This window comes from Canis aureus, chromosome 32 (genome assembly GCF_053574225.1).
Source record: "Canis aureus isolate CA01 chromosome 32, VMU_Caureus_v.1.0, whole genome shotgun sequence".
Taxonomy (NCBI): domain Eukaryota; kingdom Metazoa; phylum Chordata; class Mammalia; order Carnivora; family Canidae; genus Canis; species Canis aureus.
This window is the reverse complement of record NC_135642.1, coordinates 12,937,352-12,963,691: the sequence shown is the minus strand read 5'-3', so window position 1 is coordinate 12,963,691 and position 26,340 is coordinate 12,937,352. Positions and strand designations below refer to the sequence as shown.

Here is a 26,340-nt window from a genome sequence, read left to right as displayed (position 1 = left end):
CCCAGGGATCCCACTGTTACTCTTTCTCAAAATATTCGTGAAAAACTTTTTTTCCCAATTATTTTTTGCAGAATTGCTGAAAGATATTTAATAGGTTCAGTTTGGCAAAATAGTCACTTGTAACCTTTATTTCAACTTAATGGATTCATACAAATTTTAATGGTTAGAGAAAAAACAGTTTGAGAATTTCACTAAATTTCTTATCAGTATATATTTTAAAGATTTTTACTTATTTACTTGAGAGAGAGTGTGTGTGAGCACAATCAGGGAGAGTGGCAGAGGGAGAAGTAGGCTCTCTGCCTAGCAGAGAGTCCAGCATGGGGCCCTCTCCCAGAACCCCAGGATCATGACCTGAGCCAAAAGCAGAGGCTCAATCAACTGTGCTACCCAGGTACCCCTCTTATCAGTATTTATACTGTGCGGAATTATTTTTTCTCTTTTGGTATTTGAGTTATTTTCCCTCTATATTTTTTGAAATTTTCTAATTTAGTCAATTTTAATTATTTGTGATTTTCTAAAGGAAATTAAAGAAAATCAGTTTTCATAGACTTTATGCCATAGTATAGGCATCCACACTATGACCAAAAGAAAGTATTCTGGTACTAAGACTTCAAGCTACTTCTGGTGTTCCATATGATTCCTTATTTACCAAACAGCATATAAGATAATGTTCAAAAGACCTAGAGTTAAGAACAATCACAATGATATAGATGTAATTAAGAGAAAATATTAGGGAAGACATTCTTGTTTATCAGTAAGGGATACTAGTTAAGCACAGCATATGTTATGCAAGCTTTTATTTTTTTATTTTTATTTTTTAAATATTTATTTATTCATGAGAGAGAGGCAGAGACACAGGCAGAGGGAGAAGCAAGTTCCATGCAGGTACCCTGATGTGGGTCTCCAGGATCACGAAGGAAAAATTTCTTTCCCTGTTGGATTGTTTCTCAAGAATCAGTGTGACCAGGGCACATGGGTGGCTCAGTGGTTAAGCATCTGTCTTTTTCCCAGGTTGTAATCCTGGGGTCCTGGGATGGAGCCCTGCATCAGGCTCTGTGCAGGGAGCCTGCTTCTCCCTCTGCCTGTGTCTCTGCCTCTCTTTCTCTGTGTCTCTCATGAATAAATAAATAAAATCTTTAAAAAAGCAAAAAAAAAAAAAGTGTGACCATGTAAGTGCGGATCTTTCTTTGGACTCTGTTCTGTACCATTGATTTGTCCTTCGACCAATGCAGTATACCATCCTGATTACTGTAACTTACAGCAAGTCCTTTTTTTTTTTTTTTTTTTAAGATTTATTTATTCATGAGAGACACACAACACACAGAGGCAGAGACACAGGCAGAGGGAGAAGCAGGCTCCATACAGGGAGCCCAATGCGGGACTCGATCCCGGGACTCCAGGATCATGGCCTGGGCCAAAGGTGGGCGCTAAACTGCTTAGCCACCCAGAGATCCCCTATAGCAAGTCTTGTAGTCAGATAGTGTGAACTCCGCGAATTTTGCGTCTCTTTCTTTCTTTCTTTCTTTCTTTTTTTTAAAGATTTTATTTATTTATTCACGAGAGACACAGAGAGAGACGGGCAGAGACATAGGCAGAAGGAGAAGCAGGCTCCATGCAGGGAGCCCAATGTAGGACTCAATCCCGGGATTCCAGGATCATGCCCTTAGCAGAAAGGCTGTCACCCAACCACTGAGCCACCCAGACTTCCCTGCTTATCTTTTTCAAACTTGTTTGGACTGTTGCTTTTCCATATAAATTTTAGGCTGAGTGTGTCAGTTTCTTCAAAAACCCTCCTGGGATTGGATTGGAAATCTATAGATAAGAGAGGATATATGGGAGAGAATTGACATCTTAATAATGAATATTTCAATCCGTGAAAACTTAGTAATACGTATGTCTGACAAAGGAATTATATCTATAATATATAAAGGACTCCTATATAATTCAATTGTAAAAAGACTAGTTTTTTCAAATGTAGTCAAAAACACTTTGATATGTCAGAAAGGAAGTTATATAAATGGCCAATAAGCATGTGAAAAGGTACCCATCAGTCATCAGGGATCTAGAAATTAGAATAGCAGTGATAATACAATTATAATACCAAATGTTGGCAAAGATGAGAAGCAGCTAGAACTCCTGTTCATTGTTGGTGGAAATGTAAAATAGTGGGACCATTTTGGAAAATTGGTGGTTCATTATAAGGTTAAACATACGTCTACTCCCTCCCTAACCCCCCCCCCCAAAAAAAAAAAAAAACATATATCTACCTGTTGGCATGGCAGTTCCATTCCCAGGAATTTATCCAGAGTGGACCTAAATGTCCATGAAAAGATGAATAAATAAACTATGGTTATATTCATAGCGGAATCTGATTCAGCAACAAAAAGGAGTGAATTCTTGATACATGCAGTAACATGGGTAAATCTCAAAAACATGCCTTACAAAAAGAATGCAGACACCAAAGTGTATGCAATATGATTCCCTTTCTCTAAATTTCTATACTAGAAATTAATTAATCTGTGGTGGTAGAAATCAGAACAATGATTGCCTCTGGTAAGAGTAATTGGAAAGAAGCACAAGCCTGAGAGAACTTTCTGGGGTAATGAGCTATTCTTACATATCTTGATAGGGAGATAGATTAGACATGTGTATGCGTATGTCAAAACTCATCAAACTATTTAGTATTTGTTCATTTCAAAATGTAAGTAATACCTCAATTCATAATTTTTCATTTGAAAAAATTACATGCAGTATGTAGTAAGAATTTTGAAAAATATTGAAATTAAAAAGTAGAAAGTAGAGGTCCCTCTTAATCCAGTTCCCAGAAATAAACACCTTAAGTTGCTTGGGATGTAACTTTTCAGACATTATCTAGTCTTACAATGTAATGGTTTTAACCATTACATTGGTTAAATGAGGGCTTGGGAGTCAGATTATCTGGATTCAAATCCACATTCCCTGTTAAATTGTACAACCTTGAGTAAGTTACTTAAAGTATGTAAGTAACACGATTCCTTATCTGTAAATGGGATAATAGTAACAGTCTCTTTAAACAGAAAATTAATGGTTGGGTTTTATGTCCTTAGGGATTAAAAAAAATTTTTTTTTAAATTTTTATTTATTTATGATAGTCACAGAGAGAGAGAGAGGCGCAGAGACACAGGCAGAGGGAGAAGCAGGCTCCATGCACCGGGAGCCCGATGTGGGATTCGATCCCGGGTCTCCAGGATCGTGCCCTGGGCCAAAGGCAGGCGCCAAACCGCTGCGCCACCCAGGGATCCCTGTTCTTAGGGATTTTATACTACTGCAGGAATTTTATAAGAATCCTCGGTATGACATTTAAATTGGTAAAGTGTTGCGAACATTTTTCACAATTTATCGTTTACCTTTTATCTTTATTGTTTTGTCCTGTACAGAAATAACACATTTTTAACATGTTTATTGAGATAAAATTCCCAGTCTGTAAAATTCACCCATTTAAAGTATATATATGGTTTTAGTATATTCATTGGCTTTAATATATTTCCAGAGTTACAACCCCTACCACAGTCTAAGTTTAAAACATTTCCGTCAGCCCAAAAAGGAACCCCTACCCATTAGCAGTCACTTCCTATCTTGCCACTGCACAGTGCCACAATCCACACCCTCTTCCCCCATGCAGCCATTGGCCTGTTTCTGTGGAGTTGCGTTTTCTGGTTATTTCTTATAAATAGTATTATATGATGTGAGGCCTTTATTGAAGAGCTTATTTACCTAGCATAATGTTTTCAGGGTTCATCCATGTTGTAGCATCAGTCAGTATATCCTTCCCTTTCAGGTGCCAACAAGTATTCTGTTATGGGACTATATCACATTTAATCCATTCATCACTTGATGGACATTTAGGTTGTTTCCACATTTTGGCTATTGTGAATGTTGCTATAAAGATTTATATCTAAGTTTTTTTGTGGACTTATGTTTCCATTTGTCTTGGGTATTCCTACAAGTTACATATGGTAACTTTATGTGTAACCTTTTTTTTTTTTTTTTTTTAATTTTTTTTTTTATTATTATTTATCTATGATAGTTATACAGAGAGAGAGAGAGAGAGAGAGAGGCAGAGACACAGGCAGAGGAAGAAGCAGGCTCCATGCACCGGGAGCCTGATGTGGGATTCGATCCCGGGTCTCCAGGATCGCGCCCTGGGCCAAAGGCAGGCGCCAAACCGCTGCGCCACCCAGGGATCCCCTATGTGTAACCTTTTGAGGAACTGCCAAACTTTTCCAAAATGGCTACACCATTTTACATTTCCACCAGTATATGAGGGTTCCAGTTTCTCCACGTCTTTGTCATCTCTTACTATCTTTCTTGTAAGTGGACCAGTAGGTGCTAAGCATTATATCATTGTGTGTTTGATTTACATTTCCTTATGGCTAATGATGTTTAAACTTCTTTTCATGTGCTAATTAGCTATTGGTATATCTCCAATATAAGGAGAAATGTTTGTTCACATTCTTTGGCCATTTAATTATTGAGTTTTAAGAGTTTTTAAAAAAATACATTTGGGATATCATTCCCTTATTAGTTATATGATTTGGAAATCTTTTCTCCCAATTGTTGGTTTTCAGTTTCTTAATAGCTTTGTTTATAGCACTAAAGTTAATTTTAATGAAGTCCAGTTTATCTATTTTACCTTTTGTTCTTTTTGCTCTTGGTATAGCTAAGAAACCATTACCTCATTCAAGATATGAAGATTTATCTGTTTTCCTCTAAGAGTTTTATAGTTTTAGCTCTTAAATTTACATCTGTGATCTCTTTATGGTTAAATTTTGTGTAAAGAAGAGATCCAACTTCATTTTTTTGCATGTAACTATCTAGTTGTCACAGTACCGTATGTTGAAAAGGCTGTTCTTTTCCCATTGAATTATCTTGATACCCTTGTTGGTAATCACTTGACTGAAGGTAAGGGTTTATTTTTTGGAGACTCCATTCTGTTCCATTGGTCTATATATCTAGCCATATATCTTAGCACACATCTTATATACTGCAGCTATATAGTAAGTTTTAAAATAGGGAGTGTGGGTCCTCCAGCTTTGTTCTTCATAGTCAAGATTGTTTTGGCTATCCTAGGTCCCTTGCACTTCCATATGAATTTTAGGATCAGCTTTTCTTTCTGCAAAACCAGCTTGGACTTTGATAGATGTTATATTTAATCTATATACCATTACCATCTTCAGAATATTAAATCATTTGATCCAAGAACCATGGAATCTCTTCTCATTTATGTAGTTCTTTAATTTATTTGAATAATGTCTTATTTTCACTGTATATATGTCTTGCAGTTATTTGGTTAAATTTATTCCAAAGTATTTTATTAAAAATTTTTTTTGGGGGCAGCCCTGGTGGCTCAGCGGTTTAGCGCTGCCTTCGGCCCAGGGCCTAATCCCGGAGACCCAGGATCGAGTCCCACATCAAGCTCCCTGAAAGGAGCCTGCTTCTCCCTCTGCCTGTGTCTCTGCCTCTCTGTGTCTCTCATGAATAAATAAATAAATAAAACCTTTAAAAAAAAAACCAATTTTTTTTTAGTATTTTGTTCTTTTTGATCCTATTGTCAATGAAATTATTTTCTTCATTCTATTTTCAGATTGTTCATTGCTAGTATATAGAAATATTATTGATTTTGGTATATTGGTTTTATACCCTGCAAGATTACTGAGCTTGTTTGTTAGTTAAAATAATTTTTTAGTGCATTCTTTAGGATTATCTATTTCTGTGTAAGAATCTATAAGTAAAAATTTTACTTCTTTCCAATCTGGATGGTATTTATTTTAATTTGCTTTGCTTTGCTTTCCTAATTGCTCTGGCTAGAACTTCAAGTACAGTTTTGAATATGAGTTATAAACGTAGACAGCCTTGTCTTATTCCTGATTTTAAGGGGGATAACATTCTGTCTTTCACCATTAGAATGATTTTGTGGGTGTTTTGTAGGTGCCCTTTATCAGATTGAGGGAGTTCCCTTCTACTTGCAGTTTGTTGAGTGCTTTTATTTTGAAATGGTGTTGGATTCTGTCAAATCATTTTTCTGTTAATTGAGATGCTCAAGTGACTTTCATCCTTTGTTCTATTAATGTGGTATATATAATACATTGATTTGAAGATGTTCTACAAACCTTGCATTCCTAGAATGAATTCTACTTGTTAATGGTGTATAATCTTTTTTATATGTTGCTAGATTTAGTTGTTAATATTTTATTGAGGATTTTTGTTTCTGTAGGGATATTAGCCTGTACTTTTCTTGTGATGTCTTTGGGTGGCTTTGGAATCAGGGTAATGCTGGCCACATAGAATGATGTGGCAATTGTTATTTTTCCTCTTCCGTGATTAGGAAGAGTTGGTGAAGGATTGGTATTAATTCTACTTTATTTATTTTTTAAAGATTTTTATTTATTAGAGAGAGAAAACAAGTGGGGGTGAAGGGCAGAGGGAGAGGGATAAGCAGACTCCCTGCTGAGCAGGGAGCCAGAGGTGGTGCTCTATCCAGGACTCTGAGATCATGACCTGAGTCGAGGGTACACGCTTAACCAAATGAGCCATCCAGGCACCCCAATTTTAATTCTACTTTAAATGTCTGATGAAGTTCACCAGTGGAGTCATTTGGCAAAGGGGTGCGTTTGTTCCCCTCCCTCCCTCCCTTCCCTCCCTTCCTCTCCTCTCCTCTCCTCCCCTCCCCTCCCCTCCCCTCCTCTCCTCTCCTTTCTTTCGGAAGTTGGAAACCTTAAAAGTTTTTTAGATTTTTTAAATTTATTTGAGAGCGAGCACAAGCCTGGGGAGGGTCAGAGGGAGAAACTGAATTCTCTGAAGGAAATAACTTTGTCTACACTGTGCTTAGAGTTCAGCAGTTGAGTGGCTGAGTGAATGAAATACCACTCTAGTGTTCATGTGAAAATTACATATCACTTCTTTTTGGTCTTATTTCCATCTATTAAAATATTATCGAGTTTATTTATTTGGCCTGGTCTTGCTATTTGTAGTCTAGTCCTACAAATTATCAGTGTAACCTATTGATCTGATTCAGTAGATCAAGCTCAGTCATAACAGGTTTGGGCTACAGAATGTCTGAGTTACAGGGGAGCAGAGGTAGGAAATTCAATTAATTTGTTCTCTTTTTTTTTTTTTTTTTAACTTTTATTTATTTATGATAGTCACAGAGAGAGAGAGAGGCGCAGAGACACAGGCAGAGGGAGAAGCAGGCTCCATGCACCGGGAGCCCGATGTGGGATTCGATCCCGGGTCTCCAGGATCACGCCCTGGGCCAAAGGCAGGCGCCAAACCGCTGCGCCACCCAGGGATCCCTAATTTGTTCTCTTAATATTTGTCCTTTTCTATAAGCTAGAGCCCATTACCTACTATAGTCCTGCAAATGCTTTAAAGCTATGTAGTTCATTTTGTAAGAGCTATACTTTTATTTGGCCTTTTCTATATTAGTCTTGGTAAATTGAAGAATTACTTCTTTTTTTTTTTTTTTTTTGAAGAATTACTTCTTAAAGGGAGATATATTTTTAGATATTTGACTGAATCATTGATAACCTATCTGGTCTTCTCTGAGCTATTTGGATAGGTATTTTACCAAAAAATGATCAAATAAGCTTGGAATTCCTCTTGGAGAAAGACTGAGTACATCAGCACATTGGAGACTAAAACATTTTAGGCCTAACCTAATGGCCTTAACAATTTTTAATATTAATGGACATTTGTTAATATCTTGATCTAGTATTCAGAGAGGTAAACTTTGGGAAATGCTTCTATAAGTGATTGGTATGAAACCAATTTTGGGCAGTGTCAATAAAGAGAAAACAAGTGAAAATAGAGTTAAGTGTGGAATGTTTAAATGTGTAGGTTTTAGGAGAAATACTTGTTAATGGCCATCATTGTAATTGTAGTACTTTATGAGGTGGTCATTATATATCATGTTTTTACTATTACTGGTAGTGAGAAAGATTAAAAGTCAACCCTTCTCTATTTAAAAATAAAAAAATTTTTTTTTAACCAAACTAAAAACTGTTAGATTAGGCTACCCAGAAATAGGGTGATTTTCTCTCCAAATAGTTATTTTGTTAGGCTTTTCATTTGGAAGAAGATGAAAATCCTATCCTTAGGTAAGAATTAGCAGGTAGGGCAGGTGTCCTTCAGATTCTTGTCTAGCTGAGTGAAGTAAGTCAGTCGGAGAAGGACAAACACTATATGTTCTCATTCATGTGGGGAATATAAATAATAGTGAAAGGGAATATAAGGGAAGGGAGAAGAAATGTGTAGGAAATATCAGAAAGGGAGACAGAACGTAAAGACTGCTAACTCTGGGAAACGAACTAGGGGTGGTAGAAGGGGAGGAGGGCGGGGGGTGGGAGTGAATGGGTGAAGGGCACTGGGGGTTATTCTATATGTTGGTAAATTGAACACCAATAAAAAATAAATTAAAAAAATAAATAAATAATAAAATGACAAAAAAAAAAAAAAGATTCTTGTCTAGAAGTAACACCTTGATCTCCCCTCACCTCCCAGTATTTATCTAAAGCTTGTCTGAGAGACAGTTTATTTTTTTATTTTTTATTTTTTTTAAAGATTTATTTATTTATTCCTTCAGAGAGAGCGAAGAGAGAGGCAGAGATACAGGCAGAGGGAGAAGCAGGCTCCATGCAGGAAGCCCGATGTGGGACTCGATCCTGGGTCTTGAGGATCACACCCGAGGCTGCAGGCGGCGCTAAACCACTGTGCCACCGGGGCTGCCCAGTTTTGTTTTGTTTTTTTAAGATTTTATTTATTTATCCATGAGAGACACACACAGAGAGAGAGAGAGAGAGTCAGAGGGAGAAGCAGGCCCCATGCAGGGAACCTGATGCGGGACTCGATTCCCGGGTCTCCAGGATCAGGCCCTGGGCCGAAAGCAGCGCTAAACCGCTGAGCCACCCGGGCTGCCCCTGAGAGACAGTTTTTATGTAGAATTGCCTGAAAGATTTTTAGTACATGCATTCACACACTGTTCAGTAAGTATGGATAATGAATGATTGAACTCATTCTCTTTAACTTTCTACTACCGAAGTTTTGTATCTTTTCATTTCTTTTATTTAAACTTTCATCCTCAAATCATGTGTCCAGGATGGAAGTAGAGGCCTATGGTCATGAACTATAGATTGTCTTTCTGTAGAATAGAGTTTTGTAGCCTTCATCTTTGACATGGTACATAAAAAAGCAGAATAATGTGGTTATTTGCAAATATCAGAACCAAATAGATTCATGAGATAGGGACTTTTTTGCTCAAGTACTGTATAGTTTAGTAAGGGAGATAAGACATGCATGTGTATAGTAAGTAGACTGTAGGATCATATAAGTGCCAGGCTTTCTATAAATAACCATTCAGAGGGCAGTCTGGGTGGCTTAGCAGTTTAGCGCTGCCTTCAGCCCAGGGCATGATCCTGGAGACCCAGGATCGAGTCCCCTGTTGGGCTCCCTGCATGGAGCCTGCTTCTTCCTCTGCCTGTGTCTCTGGCTGCCCCCCCCCCCCCCCCGGTGTGTCTCTCATGAATGAATAAATAAAATCTTTTTTAAAAATAACTAGAATAGTAGAGAAGAGTCTTAGCTAGGAATAATTAAAAAGTATTGTTGGAATGGGGTGTTTGATTTTGTCTTTGAAGGATTTTGGTTCAACTTGGTAAGACTTCTTACAGAAACATTTTTCACAGGACAAGGGCAAGACAGCTTCCATAAAGACATAGCAGTAACTAGAGAGCGTAAAGCAGTCAGTCTGGGATCACACATGGACACAGGGAAATATATTGTAAGTGTGAGTCAGAAACAGACAATTTACTATGAATATCAAACTGTAGTCAGGGCCACTGAAGTAGGATCAAAGTCCAGTTGGAGGATAACTGGGTTTAAAGAGCCAGAATTCAGAGTATGAACCAAGCTAGTCAATGGTGAATTGCTCTGACAACATATGTTTATAGTCCTTCCATCCTTCAAAATGGCAGCATGACCTTGTGGTCAGATAAATTTTAAAGAGCTCTTCATTTGATGATTAACATGAATCTGACAGGAAGTTGAAACATCTTCAGGGTATTCTTAATTTATCTGGAGTGTAGGGATATAGTAAAAGATTAAATTGGAAAGGTAACTTGGAGCCAGATGATAAAAGTCTTTGAATTTCAGGTCGAGGAATTTAGACTTTATTGAATTTGGAAGCAAATTGGAAAGCTCTTGAGGGATAACGGCATAATCAGAGTGATATTTTGGGAATACTGATCTGACAGTAGTTGCAAGGATGGATTAAAGTGAGAAGAACCTAGAGGTGGAAGCCAAATTAGGAAGGTAGTAGTCTAGGTGTGAGATGATAAGAACCTAATAAAAACATTAGTAATAAAAGAGGACAGATTCCAGACATCATCCCTAAAGAAGAATTAGCTACACATTGAGACAGATTGGATAAAGAGTAGAGAGGAATGTAAAAACTGATTCATAGATTTGAGTCTGAATAACTAACTCTTCTATAAATAAGAAAGACAGATGAACTAGATGGTATAGGGGCAGTTGGGAAGTTTTGAGTTTGAAGGGGTCAGTGGTGTATATCAAGGGTGGAATATCCAATAAGCATCTAGAAATGTAGATTGTGTATTTTGTTAAATGGAGGCCAGAAAGTCAGCCGTACAGCAGTATTAATTCAAGTCTCCGTAGTAGATGAGGTTTACTAAGGGATAAGGATGGATAAAAGAACTTTAGTTGACTCCACATTTAGAATAAAGACGTTTCCATTAAGGAAGTAAAGAAGGAATAGTCCAAGAAGTTGTCAAAGACATGGAGAGTGTCCAGAAAGCAAGTGTCAGTCAACAATTTTGATTTCTGTTCATGCATTTTGATAAACAGTTTATATACTTAAAAATTTTTAAAGCAGTATGATGCCCCAGCTGTAATATTTTGGGAAGAAAATATAAGCATCATAATAACACATGTATTTTATGTATTTTAAAATGTGAATGCATGGGCATAACCCACAGTGGATAACATAATGAAGTAGTCCTGTCTTTGCACCAATATATAGAATAACGTTGACTAAAGAGTTACAAATGTAGACTGATAAAGTCTACTTGTATTTGTGGCTCAAATATCATGAATAAGAGAAGAAAAGAAAGAACTATAGTGTAATAAAAAAGAATGAAGAGATTTGCTCCTCAGGCTCTTCCAAGATGAGGGGGAATGAGTTCAGAATTTTGAGGAAGAGGGAAAATGTTTGAAATAATCTTTGTAGCGAGTTTATTTTATTTATTTTTTTGCAGAGAGTTTAGAAATCATTGATACAAGGTGGGTAAATGGATTCTTGGGAAATGTCATGTGCTGTGTTGAAGTTGGATAACAGCTGGTGGGTGAGGTTAGCATGGCCCTGTCGTTTCCTTGTGAAGAGTGAGAGAAAGAAAGACAAGCCTAAGAGATGAAAGTATACGTTATTAGACAAAGAGCTTTTTTTTTTTTTTTTAAGATTTTATTTATTCATGAGAGAGTCAGAGACATAGGTAGAGGGAAAAGCAGGCTCCTCGCAGGGAGTCCAATGCAGGACTCCATCCTGGACCCCGGGATCACACCCTGAGCCAAAGGCAGACACTCAACCGCTGAGCCACCCAGGCATTCCTAAAGATACTAGTTTTAAGTAATCTGTTCACCCAACATGGGGCTTGAACTTACAACCCTGAGATCAAGAGTCTCTCTGAGCCATCCAGGCACCTAAGAGAAGCAGCTTCACCAGATTGGCCAAGGCAAATGGGTTGAATAGAGAGACCACTAGTCTTCAATTAGCAATAATCGCACCTCAGATTAAACCTCATTAGCTACGATACTGCCACTACGCAAAGCTGAGAGGCTGCTAGTCTTAAACATGGTTAAATAAAATGATTGAGGGTGCGGTAATGGATGATTGGCATGACTTTGTGAATGTACCTAATGCCACTGAACTGTATGTACACTTAAAATGATTAAAATGGTGAATGTATAGTTCACCACAATAAAAGAGATGGTAATTGAACACTTTAAAAAATATTCCTTTACTCTTCAGATATCATCATAAGACTACGTGTGGAGATGTCAGAAACTTCATACTTGAAGTACCTGCCTCCTCTCTTTAGCCTTGTGGAAATAAGGGAGTACATCATGCTTGCCATTTCAGCTATGTGTGGTGATATGCTACAAAGTGATTCTGGGAGAATCAGACTATAGGATTGATGCATACTGGGAGTCACATGGGGACATATATTAAGCATTGTGAGACCATAGATGTAACTGTGACCTTTCCTAGACAAATTGGTTTGACTTAGTGTTCATATACAGTTACTTAGGAATTATTTCTGAAAATAGTTCTTTTTGAATCACCGAGTATTACTTTGTAGTCATATCTTCATACCTCCTTAATTAGGACCATTTTCATTATCAACCGAAATAAGTGCATGAGATCAGTTATTTTTTAATGAAACATTAGGAGGGAGCTGTACAGGATTTTATATGCTTTAATTTATATGTATGTATATCTGGATGAATTAAATGTTTTCTCTTAGAGAATTTTGCTGTATTTTTAAAACTGTTTTTTTGAAATCTTTTGGAATGGGTACATATTAGGTCTCACACTGAAAAGTAGAAACTATTGAAATCTTTTAAAAAAATCTTTTAACATTCTTTTCTCTTTAGCTGTGTTAATAAAAACTATTTTATATTCATGAAATTTACCTAATTTATATGTACAGTGATTTTTTAACAAACTTACAGAATTGTACAACCATCAATACAGTATGCATTTAGGATATTTCCAACATCCATAAGAAAGATGTCTCATTTCCATTTATAATCAGTCCCCCTTTGTACACCCAGCCAACCTCTAATCTACTTCCTGACTATAGATTTCCTTTTCATCTAAATGGATTCATACAAGATGTCGTCTGGCTTTTTTTTTTTTTTTTTTTATCTTTTTTTTTCCCCTTATCATATGTTTGTGAGGTCCATTCATGTTGTTGCATGTAAAAACTGTTTATTCCTTTTAATTGCTAATAATATTCTGTTGTGTGGATATACATTTTGTTTATCCATTCTCACCAGTTGATAAACATTTGGATTGTTTTGCTTTTTGATTGTTACAAATAGTGTTACTGTGTTCACATTAAAGGGTTTGGGTGGGCGTATGTTTTTCTTTGAGTAACTAGGAGGGAAGTGCTAGGTCATATGGTAACTTTATATTTAAATCTTAAGAAAGTACCAAAGTGTTTTCTGTAGTGGTTATAGTAGTTTACATTTTAACCAGCTGGTTAAAATGTCTGGGGTTGTAGTTTTTCCACATCCTCCCCAGCAATTGTTATAATCTTTTATTATAGCCATTCTGGTGAGTGTAAAGTGGTATTTCACTGTCATTTTAATTTGCATTTTTTTATATTGAGCATCTTCGTGTGCCTATTAGCCATTTGTATTTCTTTGATGAAATGTCTGTTCAGAGTCTTTTGCTCATTTTTCAGTTGAGTTGTCTTCTAATTGGGTCATAAGTGTTCTTTATGTATTGTAGATACAAGTCCATTTTCCCCCCTCTGATTGAAACCTAGTAATACTTCTTCATATAATTCACTTGAATACAAAGTTTAAATAGGATAGTGAAGATTTTTGCTATCCGAGCAGTCAAAAAAATCTTAGCTTTATGAGCTTTAAGTCTTGCCACCCGTCTTACAGTTTTTAAATTCTCCCTGTGAGATTCTGTTTGAGTGGACATAAAGTAGATTCAACCCAGCATCTGAAAGGTTTGGTTTTTGTTTTGTTTTTTTAGCTTATATATTTTAGAGAGAGATCGCAAGCAGGGAGAGGGACAGAGGGAGAGAGAATCTTTAAGTGGACTCCCCACTAAGTGGGGAGCCTGACATGGTGTCTGGATCCCAGACTAGAGATCATGACCTGAGCCAAAATCAGGAGTCAGTCACTTAACCAACTGAGCTACCCAGGTGCCCCCTAAAGCGGTTCTTTTCTGACATGTACCACTATATACAAATTAATGTATTGCCTATTTAATCTAAAAATTAGGGGATCCCTGGGTGGCTCAGTGGTTTGGTGCCTGCCTTTGGCCCAGGTTGTGGTCCTGGGATCGAGTCCCATGTCGGGCTCCCTGCATGGAGCCTGCTTCTCCCTCTGCCAGTATCTCTGCCTCTCTCTCTGTCTCTGTGTCTCTCATGAACAAATAAATAAAATATTTTTTATTATTATTTTTTTTATTTTTTATTTTTTATTTATTTTTTTAAATATTTTTTAAAAAAATCTAAAAATTATCCCAGTATCCTCTTCAATAATTCCAGTCTAAATTTTTACATTGAAAATTGACCCTAAAGTGTAAGAGTTTTTTGTTTGTTTTTAAAGATTTATTTATTTCAAAGAGAGTAAGAGCATGCAAGTGGGGGAGGGAAGTGTTTGAAGGGAAGGAGGAAAGAACCTCAAGCAGACTCTGTACTGAATACAGAATCTCACGTGGGGCTTGATCTGATAACTTGAGATCATGACCTGAGCCGAAATCAAGAGTCAGACGCTTAACCAATTGAGCCATCCAGGCATCCCAGTTTTTTTGTTTTTTGTTTTAAACCCAACTATTCTTGTTTCCTCTTGTTTTCAAGTAAGCTCTGTGCCCATTGTGGGACTTGAATTCAAGACCCTGAGATCAAGAGTTGAATACTCTACCATCTGAGCCAGCCAGGTGCCCCTGTAAGGGTGTATTTCTGGAGTCTCCCGTCTGTTTTTTGGTCTGTGTGGTTATCCTTATGCCACTATCACACTGATCTTATTACTGTGGCTTTATAAAATAATATAAAATCAGGATGTGTAAGTTATTCAACTTATTTTTTTTTAAGATTTTATTTATTTGAGAGAGAGCACACATGAGTAGGGGGCAGAGGAGAGAGGAGGGAGAAGCAGGCTTCCCACTGAGCAGGGAGCCCATTGCAGGGCTCAATCCCAGAACCCAAGGATTATGACCTGAGCCACCCAGGTGCCCCAAACCCTCTTGTTTTTCAAAATTATTTGGCTATTTTGGTTTCTTTACATTTCCATATAAATTTAAGAATTAGCTTGTTAGTTTCTGAAGAAGAAGAGGAAGCCTGCTGGGGCTTTTTTGGAGATTATGTTTGATCTGTAGTCAGATGGAGGAGAATTTTTAACATGTCCTTTAAGAAGAAAGATTATATTATATAGAAAACTTTTAAAAACTATAATAAAAAGAGAGGACAACTCAAAAGTGTTATGGTTTCCTTTAATACCATAAAGTAGCAAAGAAAATGCTCAAGCTCTACACCTTTGTTTCTCACTCTTTCTTCTACTCTCTTTGCTCCATTTTTTTTTTTTTTTTTTTTGAGATTTTATTTATGTATTTGAGAGAGCAAGCCAAAAGCAGGTTGCAGGACAGAGGCAGAGGGAAAAACGGACCCTTCACTGACCAGGGAGCTCAGTCCCATTATCCTGAGATCATGACCTGAGCCGAAGGCAGACTTTTTTTTCTTTTAAAGATTTTTATTTATTTATTCATGGTAGACACACACAGAGAGAGAGAGAGAGAGGCAGAGACACAGGCAGAGGGAGAAAAGCAGGCTCGATGCAGGGAGCCCAGTGTGGGACTCAATCCCGGGATTGCGGGATCATACCCTGATCCGATGGCAGATGCACTTCACAGCTGAGTCACCCAGGAGTCCCTCTATATCTCATATTTTAAAGAATGTTTACGAGTGTGTAAAATACTCTGACAATATCTCTCTTCCCTTGTAAACGAAATACTTCACACATATATATAAATGTAAATACAAAATGAAAAAGGAAGTAGCTGTTTAGAAGATGATACTGAGAACAAGTGTTCCTCTATGAAGTATACAAGTTTGTGGTGTAGATTTAGATAATTGTGGGTAATTGTTAATAGTAGGACAAAAGGTAAGTGGCTCTAAATTTTAAGGTTCTATTTCAAAAAAGTAGAATATGAATTTTTGTGACACAAATAAGACAATATTTCTATATTTTGATATTCTCATTCTTTTAACTTCTGCTTTTGCATTAGGAAACAGTGCCTAATGAGAACTTTATTAAGATCTTTCTACAGACTGCTCTTTTAATCTTGTGTTCTAGAAGGTCTGATTTCTCTTCACATTGATAGCAGGCAGGTAAAATAAAGGGAGAATAAATAATAATTTGTCTTTCATTGTTTAATCTCCATTCTGCAGCCGAGAAGTCGGAGACCCTTGTGCATGAAGACAGATTTGTTCTATGGCCTCGGAGTTGGGTGCCGGGGACGATGGCGGCTGCACTGAGCTGGCAAAGCCCCTCTATCTTCAGTACTTGGAGAGGGCCCTCCGGTTGGACCATTTTTTGCGACAAACATCAGCCATCTTCAATAGGAATATTTCTAGGTATGTGATTATGTATTTCTAATATAACGTTTGACCACTTTCTGATTCCAATTATCTCTGGTTTTAGGGTTAAAGTATTTTATGATTTTTTGGTATGTTTGATATTTCTTTCTTCCTTCTTTCAAATAGAACACAACTTATTTAAAGGATTAGTTTCTTCTGTCTGCTGACCATAAATTATAGTGTTTTACTGGGTCAGTTGTGATTATAGATTTATCATTCTTCAATTTATAGTGATGAGAGTGAAGATGGACTGGATGACAGTAATCCTTTATTGCCCCAGTCTGGGGATCCCTTAATACAAGTTAAGGAAGAACCTCCAAATTCATTGCTTGGTGAAACTTCTGGAGCAGGCAATTCTGGAATGTTAAACACATACTCGCTGAATGGAGTTCTACAGTCAGGTCAGTGTGGTGTGAGATCCCTCTTTGGACCATCAGTTCTCTTGGGGCAGTCGTCCTTTCATTTTTGTTGTTCTTTATGTTTCTTTACACAGAATCAAAATCTGACAAAGGGAATTTATATAACTTCTCTAAGTTGAAGAAAAGCAGAAAGTGGCTAAAGGTAAGAGTTAAGGCAAATGTTTATAATTCATATAACCCATTAAAGTTACAAATAGGAGAGGAAGTTATTGACGCATCCTGACACATTAGCAGAGATTTTTCTAGACATGAATCTTCTATTGTGGGTATGATTTTTTTAAGTGATTATTGAGAAAAATCTAGAGGCCTCAATGGAGTTCATTTTAGCAAACATTTTTGAGTATAAAGCACTGTGTAAAGGAGTAAAAAAAATAGGTAAGATCCTTGTCCTCACTGGCTCACATTGTAATCAGGATTATTAGTGTTCTTTTCATTAGTTCCTGAGTAGTTCATTCATTCAGTGAATGTTGATTGAGTATATTCTACCTGCCAGATACTGTTGTAGACAGACAGGGTTCCTGCTCTGTAGAGCTCACATTCAAATGGGAGGAGGCAGTGAGTAGGTCTGTAAACAAAGAAAGAAATAAAAATGACTTCATTAAAGAGGTGACATTTCAGCTGATTTCTGAATGATTAAAACCATGTAAATGTTTAAGTAGGACCATTTCAATCAGAAGGAACATAACTGCAAAATTCCTGAGAAAGGAAGCAACTCAGAATGTTTGGAGAAGACTAGTTAGCTGGAGCACAATGAAAGAGGGGATGATAGAAGATGAGGTTAGAGAGCCTGATTGTGTAGGGCCTTGTACATCATGTTAAAGAATTTGTATTTTACTCTGGTAAGTTTCTGTGAGTGTTTATAGGGAGGAACAGAGTGTTTCTATATTTTCTGTGAGTGTTTGTCAGCAAGGAAATGGAAGACTCTTATTTACACTCTTAAAAGATTACTGTCATTGGTCCAGCTGAGTTAAGGGTAGCATTTCTTCTGTTGAAACTAATTATTTCTCTATTGCCTTCTTTTATTGTGAAGAGCTCAAAGTAATTTAAAAGTATTTTTTTCATTATAATTGTGAGGTCCTTTTAAAAGCTCATGTGTAGAAGGCCTGTTTGCTTCTTACCAGTGAGGGTTTAAGCTATTGGTAATGCAGAAATCTTTGTTTAGCCATCACATTCTTAAAAATGGAGATAAAATTCACATGCCATAAAATCTACCCTTTTAAAATGTATGTTGTAGTAAAGTTTTATGGAGCCATCACCACTAATTCCAGAACATTTTCATCACTCCAAAAAGAATTTCTATGATTATTAGCAGTTATTTCCCATAGCCCCTGGCAGCCACTGACTGTTTTCTTTCCCTATGGATTTGCTTATTCTGGACATTTCATTTAAATAGAATCATATAACATCTGGTGTTTTGTGCCTGGCTTCTTCCATTTACCAAATTTTGAAAGTTCATTCATGTTGTGGCGCATAGCAGTACTCCATTCCTTTTTTATGGCTAAATAATATTTCATTATCCAGATGATAACAAAATCAATAATTTTTTGGGTTATTTCTCCTTTATTAGTCATCACAGCTTGCTTTCTATATTCCTTTATACCCTAAAGGTTTTTTTTTTATTGTTTAGTTTTTTTGCCTTGGTATTTGACAGTTAATATATCCTATGTGTAGTTGTAAGTACTTGGTGAAATCTAGCATCGTTGCTCTTTATAGCATTTCCATTATGTTAATTCTCTTAAGTTCATGCCCACTAAGGTCAGTTGGTGTCCTTTTCTTTTCTTGAATTGGGAGACTGGAGTGACTGTGTTCTGTCTTCCAGCTGTTTTTGTCCTTGTTCTGGGAAAGATGCTTGGGTTATAGAAGGAATTGGCTCCACAGCAACAGGTTCCATTCCCATTTCCTTCGGTTTGCAGAGCATTCTGCTAAGTGATGAGTCCAGTGAGGCAGATTCTCAGAGTGAGGATAATGAAGAAGAAGAGGAGGAAGAACTCCACCTCAGCAGAGAAGAACTTCATAACATGTTGCGGCTGCACAAATACAAGAAACTTCACCAGAACAAGTATAGTAAAGATAAGGAGGTAAGAGAATGTTTCAGGAAAATCTCAGGCTTTCATGCTGGGTATTTAGCCTATTGTTAACATTCATTGAAGACTTGTCATTTTACCTTTATATTTAGGTGATGGTGGTAGTGGTTCTACATACAAGCTTTGTTGAAATATATTTCACATATCAAAAATATTTAGCTTTTTTTTTTTAATTTAGCTTTTTTTTTTTTTTTTTTTAATTTTTATTTATTTATGATAGTCACACAGAGAGAGAGAGAGAGAGGCAGAGACACCGGCAGAGGGAGAAGCAGGCTCCACACACCAGGAGCCCGACGTGGGATTCGATCCCGGGTCTCCAAGATCGCGCCCTGGGCCAAAGGCAGGCGCCAAACCTCTGTGCCACCCAGGGATCCCTAAATTTAGCTTTTTAAAGTGTACAATTTAGTGGGTTTTTTTTATTTATTTATTTATTTATTTATTTATTTATTTTTTTTTTTTTAGTGGTTTTTAGTATATCATAGAGATGGGTAACTATCATCACTATATAATTCCAGAATGATTTCTCCAAAAAGAAATACCACTCTCCTTAGCTTTTGTCTTTCATTTTCTCCATTTCCCTCAACCCCTGGAAACCACTTAGCACTAAAAGTATGCCTGTTCTAGACATTTCATGCAAATGGAACAACATGTAGTCCTTAGTGTACATCTTCTCACTTAGCATGTTTTCACGATTCATTCATATTGTAGCATGTATCTGTACTTTATTCATTTTTATTGCCATATAATATGCCATTGTGTGGACATACTGCATTTTATTTATCTGTGTATCACTTAATGAATTAATTGGATTGTTTCCACTTTTGGCTATTATGACTAATGCTGCCATGAAGATTGTGTACAGGTTTTCAGTATGGACATTTGTTTTTATTTCTCTTGTGTTTTGCCTAGAAGAGGAATCACTGGGTCATATGATAGCTCTGTACTGACCTTTTTGAGGAACTGCCAGACTGTTTTCCAAAGTAGCTGCACCATTTTAAATTCTAAGGGTTCCTTTTTTTTTTTTTTTTTTTATAAGATTTTATTTGTTGGGGCACCTGGGTGGCTCAGTGGTTGAGAGTCTGCCTTTGGCTCAGGTCGTGATCTTGGGGTCCTGGGATCAAGTCCTGCATCAGGCTCCCTCCAGGGAGCCTGCGTCTCCCTCTGCCTATGTCTCTGTCTTTTTCTGTCTCTCATGAGGGAAAGAGCATGCGCACAGGAGCAGAAGGGGGATGGGAGAGGCAGACTCCCTGCTGAGTGGGAAGCCCCATGTGGGACTCCATCCCAGGATCCTGGGATCATGACCTGAGTTGAAGGCAGATGCTTAACTGACTGAGCAACCCAGTGCCCTAGGAGTTCCATTTGAATGCATTTGCTCTTTGGAAGTGTCCCTATCTTGAAAAAACTCCGTTTTTTTTTACATACTAACATTTGATTGATGATAGTTTTAAGTGACAACTATTTGAATACTGTCAACAGAACTTTCTGAGTTTTGTCGGAAGTGTGGTGCTTTGTACATAATGAAAAACAGCATATTTGAAGACCTAAAAACTTTTTAGCAATTGGTTAACATCCACAATTAATTCAGAAAGCTTTGAATAACATGCTGAAAGTTGGGGCGCCTGGCTGGCTTAGTCCATTAAGCATCCAACTTGTGACTTCAGCTCAGGTCTTGATCTTAGGGTTGTGAGATTTATCCCTGGGTCAGGCTCTGTACTGGACATGGAGCCTGCTTAAGATTCTGTACCTGTCTTTCTTTCTACCCCTGGCCCATGCTCACTCACTCACTTGGGCGAGGGGGAGATATATGAAGGTTATAAAACCACAGAAGTAATAAATAGTTAACTGACTATTTTGACTCAGTTACTTCTTAAAGTACAGTGCTAGGCATTTGGTGCTTTAAATATTTGGGTTTGTTTTGTTTTGTTTTGCTTTTTTAGTATAGTTGACATAAAGTATTAGTTTCATTTGTATAACATAAGTGATTTAACATCTCTATACATTATGTTATGCTCACAGGTACAGCTACCATCTGTCACCATACAACACTATTATAATATCACTGACTGTATTCCCTTTGCTGGTCCTTTTATTCCCATGATTTACTCATTCTATAACTGGAAGCCTATGTTTTCCACTCCCTTTCCTATTTTACCCAATCCCCATTACCCTCCCCTCTGACAACCATCAGTTTGTTCTCTCTTTAGATCCGATGCTGCTTTTTGTTTATTTTTTAGATTCCATATATGAGTAAAATCATGTGGTATTTGTCTTTTTCAGTCTGACTTACTTCACTGAGCATCCATATTGTCACAAATGGCAGGACTCATATATATGCATACGTGTGTGTGTGTGTGTGTGTGTGTGTGTATACCACATTTTTATCCATTCACCAGTCTTTGGACACTTATGTTGCTTCTCTATCTTGACTATTGTAAATGATGCTGCAGTAAACAGAAGAGTGTACATTTCTCTTTGAATTAGCGTTTTTATTTTCTTTGGGTAAATACCCAGTAGTGGAACTGTTGGATCATAAATATTTCCACTTTTAATTTTTTGAGGAATCTCCATATCGTTTTCCAGAGTAGCTGCACCAGTTTGCATTCCCACCAACAGTGCATGAGGATTTTCTCCACATCCTCACCAACACCTGTTATTTCTTGTGATTTTTATACTAGCCATTCTTACAGGTGTGAGGTGATAACCTCATTGTAGTTGATTCGCATTTTCTGATGGTTAGTGATACTCACCTACTTGGACCCCAAAAGATACTCAGTATCTTTCCATGTCTGTTGGCCACCTGTATGTCTTTTTTGGGAAAATATGTATTCAGGTCCTCTGCTAATTTTTTTTTTTAAGATTTTATTCATTTATTCATGAGAGAGACACAGAGAGAGGCAGAGACACAGGCAGAGGGAGGCAGGCTCCATGCAGGGAGCCCGACGTGGACTCGACCCTGGGTCTTCAGGATCATGCCCTGGGCTGAAGGCGGTGCTAAACCGCTGAGCCACCGGGACTGCCCTAATCACGCTTTAAGTCACATTGTTTTTTTGGTGTTGAATTGTACAAGTTTTTTGCATATTTTGGATGTTAACCCCTTATTGAATATATAGTTTGCAAATATCTTCTCCCATTCAGTAGGTTGCCTTTTTGTTTTGTTGATGCTTTTCCTTCACTTAGCAAAAGTTTTTTATTTTGAAATAGTCCAGTAGTTTATTTTTGCTTTAATGTTGCTATGACTGACATCAGAGAAATTACTATCTCTGTTCTCTACTAAGATTTTTATGGTTTTAAGTCTCAAATTTAAGTTTTTTAACCCATTTTGAGTTCTTTTTTTGTTTGTGGTGATAGAATGGTCCAGTTTCATTCTTGTTCATGTGGCTGTCCAGTTTTGCCAGCACCATTTATTGAAGAGACTATCTTTTCCCGATTGTATATTCTTGGCTCCTTTGACATAGATTAATTGGCTGTATAAGCATGGGTTTATTTCTGAGTTCTCTGTTCTGTATTGTTGAAAAAAAATTTTTTTAAGTAAGCTTCATCCCCAACAGGGGCTTGAACTCATGACACTGAAATCAAGAGTCACATGTTCTACCAACTGAGCCAGCCAGGTGCCTCTCATTTCTGGTTTCTCTGTTCTGTTCCATTGATCATTGTGTCTGTTTCTCTGTTGGTACTGTTCTGTTTTGACACTGCATCTTTGTAGTATATCTTGAAATCTGGAATTGTGATACTTCCAGCTTTGTGTTGTTTCTTCTAGTTCTGTGAAAAATGCTGTTGATATTTTGGTAGAGATTGCAATACTTGGTCTTTTAAAAATTGAAATAAAACATATGTATAGGAAAGTTCATAGATTTTAATTGTATAGCTCGATGAATACTCATTTAATTTGACCATTGACAGGGGATCTTGTGATAGTTCTCTGTGTCATTCTTCTGTCCTAGTTTCAGTTCTTGGACTATCTACAATCTAGGAAAGAGATTCAACAGTGGACTGTTTAATTTTATATTCATATTTTTCCATTAGTAATAAGTGAGACAGAATTAATGTGAGCTTTTGGGGGTCAATTTAAATGCAGTGTTTGAAAGGATCTCTCAGAAAAAAAAATAAGTTATTTGTATGTTAGAATTCTGGCAGTGTAGGCATTATCCTTAATATTGTTGTCATCTTTTCAAGTGAAAAGACTTTAAAGGGGAATTGGGATGACTAGTGACTCTCTGAACCAGATAGAAGACCAAAAGCCAGAATAACAGGTATCAAAACATTAGTAAATCTGAGGACCTATTCATAATAGAAATATGGTTTATTTCTTGTTGATGAGTTCCATGTAAAGCCCTTTCTGCAGTTAGTTTTATCTCTAAAATATGTGTCAGGATCAAGCAAGTATTCTGGTGGGAATTGAAGCGTTTTCCTTTCTTAAGTTATTTTCAGCAACTTGCCATGTACATAGCTGATGAACCCATTTTGTTTTGAAGTAAGGAAATAATTCACTTTGAGGTACTAAATCTTTATTGGTCTTTTTGTGGGATGAATACCATATTTAGGAACTATGGTTTTTCTCTGGCTTAACTTTTTGTAATAAAGATGATTTGAAAGGCCATCTTAGAACACAGATCAGCCTTTCTAAGCCTCCCTATCTTTGCCTGCTTCAGTTGCAGCAGTACCAATATTACAGTGCAGGCCTGCTCTCCACATACGACCCTTTCTATGAGCAACAGCGACACCTACTTGGACCCAAAAAAAAGAAATTCAAGGAGGAAAAGAAACTTAAAGGTGAGCATATTGACCTGCCTTCCATATTTACTCATTCTTAGTTTCAATGTTGTATGTAGCCTATTATTACATTTGGACATTTGAATCCATGAAGTAGAAACTCGCTTTATCTCTGAAAAACCCTGGTCTCCTCTAAGTAGTATTATTAACCTTATTTCATATTTGGTTTATGATCTTTTCTAAAATTATAAAGACATAAGGACTATGGATTCTTAGCCAAAGGTTTAAGCCAGTTTATTCGTTTTTTCTACACACTCTTCCAAATGTTGAAAATGTTCTAAGAGAGGAAGAAGTTGGTATTATGCACAGAAAAGTATGAAGAGCAACCTGAAGTGTTGGGAATAAGTTATAATTGTTGCCATACGTGGAAATTTAAAATAGATCACTTCTTGATAATCTTGTATAGCATTTGTTTGCATGTTTGCCAGGAAGTGTGTTTTCCTCCCTTACTAAGCTCTAAGCAGCTGGAAATCGGGAAGGAAATAGGAAGGGAAAGTTTTGAACTATCTGTACAAGGCGGATTTTATTCCCCTGAAGGTATGAACTCTATCAGAAATTCTTTTCAGCCTTCTTCCCTTTCTCCCACATCTTCTAGTTTATCTCTATTTTCTCATCCTCTACGCTTTCCCCCTACAAATTAGTTTTTTGTTCTGTGTGTAATTTTTCTCTTCACAGGTTGGAATGTCCTATTAGAGTGCTTTTTTCTTTCTTTGTTCTTTCTCTTTAATCACCTTACATTGCCGCCAAGTAGAAATGTTTCCTTCCTCTTGGCCATGACTTGAGTTCATGGTACTTTGTAAGTCTCCCTTCCTATTGTTGGGTTCAACAGAAATTCAGTTTTTAGGTTTTATTCTGTGTTTCTCTTTCATGTAAACATAGGGAGTATCCAGTATTCTTTTCCAAGTTAGTGAGATCTTCCTCTTGGAATATTAATGGGCCTAAATAGATAAAGAGATAAACCTTGCCAGTCTCAGGTGGAATGAGGAAAACACTTTGAACTGTCTTAAAGTGATGAGGTTGTTTGTGATGTCTTCTGCGGAAGGGCAGAAATGCATGGTTCTCAGGGTCCATTTTCCTTTGCAGCCAAGTTGAAAAAAGTGAAGAAAAAAAGGCGAAGGGATGAAGAACTCTCCTCTGAAGAATCTCCTCGTTGCCATCACCACCAGACCAAAGTCTTTGCCAAGTTCTCTCATGATGCACCTCCTCCTGGCACCAAGAAGAAGCACTTATCCATCGAGCAGCTTAATGCTCGTCGCAGAAAAGTATGGCTTAGCATTGTGAAAAAGGAACTACCAAAGGTACGTGAGTGCCTCCAGCATAGGAGATGGCAAGAATATTTTGTCTCCCACCCCTCTAAAGAGGAGCTGTGAGAGCTAGATATCTTCACAGTGTTCAGAAAGGAAACTGATTTCTTGGAATGAAGATTATGTTGAAGAATACTCTCGTCAGTCAACTCTTTTTCTAGATTTTGATCAGAATTCACAAGACAGTTGTATGATGTTCCTTGTCCAAAAAATGGAGGGAAACCTCTTTAAGAAAGGAAAGCAGTTTTCTTATTAATAGCAGTAGAGATGTGATAGCAAATTGATAGGTGGTAATAGAGGAAATCAAAATGGTGAAGTTGAGTTTCTTGGAGAATTTATAAATACTTTGATGTTGGTGAATAATCACAGACATTAGGAAAAAATTTGAATGATGCAAGAGAAAGATGTATAAGCATTCTTTTTGCTCTTCTAATTTGTTTGGTTTTGACATTTTATTTTGATATAATTTCAAACTCGAAAGTTCCAGGAATTGTACAAGGAATGTCCATATACTCTTTACTCAGATTCACCGGTTATTTGCATTTTACTTTGTTAATTGCCTTATAAATTATGTGCAATCCTAATAGAAACATGAACAGGATATTTTCTGAATTTGGAAAAATTGATACTAAACTCCAGGATAAGGTCAGTGTATAAGAATTGCTGGAGAAACACTGAAAAAGCCCCATCAAACATTAAAATATACTATAAATCTCTATTATTAAAACAGTGTAGTGCTGCCACATGAATAGGTAAATAGACCAGTTGAGTAGACTAATGAACTTTTTAATAAATTGTGCTGGAACAACTAGGTAGCCATTTGGGAAAAGATAAAATTAGATGTTTCTCACACATACACTCCTTTTTTTTTTTTTTTCACACATACACTCCTAATGTATTATGGTTCTCAATGTAAAAAATCGTATAAAGACTAGAATAAAACTATTACTTTTCTATTTAACCTTGGTATGGGAAAAGTTTCTTTCTTTCTTTTTTTTAAGATTTTATTTATTCATAGAGAGAGAGAGAGACAGGCAGAGTCACAGGCAGAGGGAGAAGCAGGCTCCATGTAGGGAACCCGAAGCGAGACTCGATCCCCGGTCTCCAGGATCACATCCCGGGCTGCAGGCAGAGCCAAACCGCTGCGCCACGGAGGCTGCCCCACTGCATTATTTTTAATTGCAAAGTAAAGTAAACAACTTCAGTACCTATATGTGGGGCTTGAATTGAACTATGATAGATCTGCACAGTGGATTATTATGCTGTAGTTAAATAATGTTGAGGACCTTTCTGAGATGATACAGAGTAATTTTTAGGTTGCACTGTTAAGTGAGAAAAG

The 26,340-nt window shown here is 37.0% G+C and overlaps 1 protein-coding gene and 1 pseudogene across 1 annotated transcript in view; one reads left to right on the top strand and one right to left on the bottom strand.

Annotated features, from left to right (window-relative positions):
• INO80 (INO80 complex ATPase subunit) overlaps nucleotides 1-26,340 on the top strand; it is a 129,802-nt gene that overhangs the window by 11,646 nt on the left and 91,816 nt on the right. Inside the window, exons 2-7 of the mRNA XM_077880663.1 lie at nucleotides 16,236-16,421; nucleotides 16,656-16,825; nucleotides 16,918-16,985; nucleotides 18,757-18,921; nucleotides 23,577-23,697; nucleotides 24,781-24,995. Coding sequence (XP_077736789.1) covers nucleotides 16,279-16,421; nucleotides 16,656-16,825; nucleotides 16,918-16,985; nucleotides 18,757-18,921; nucleotides 23,577-23,697; nucleotides 24,781-24,995 — 882 coding nt within the window. The 5' untranslated portion in view covers nucleotides 16,236-16,278. The remainder of the gene's footprint in view (nucleotides 1-16,235; nucleotides 16,422-16,655; nucleotides 16,826-16,917; nucleotides 16,986-18,756; nucleotides 18,922-23,576; nucleotides 23,698-24,780; nucleotides 24,996-26,340) is intronic.
• On the bottom strand, nucleotides 11,801-11,875 carry LOC144303672 (U4 spliceosomal RNA; annotated as a pseudogene).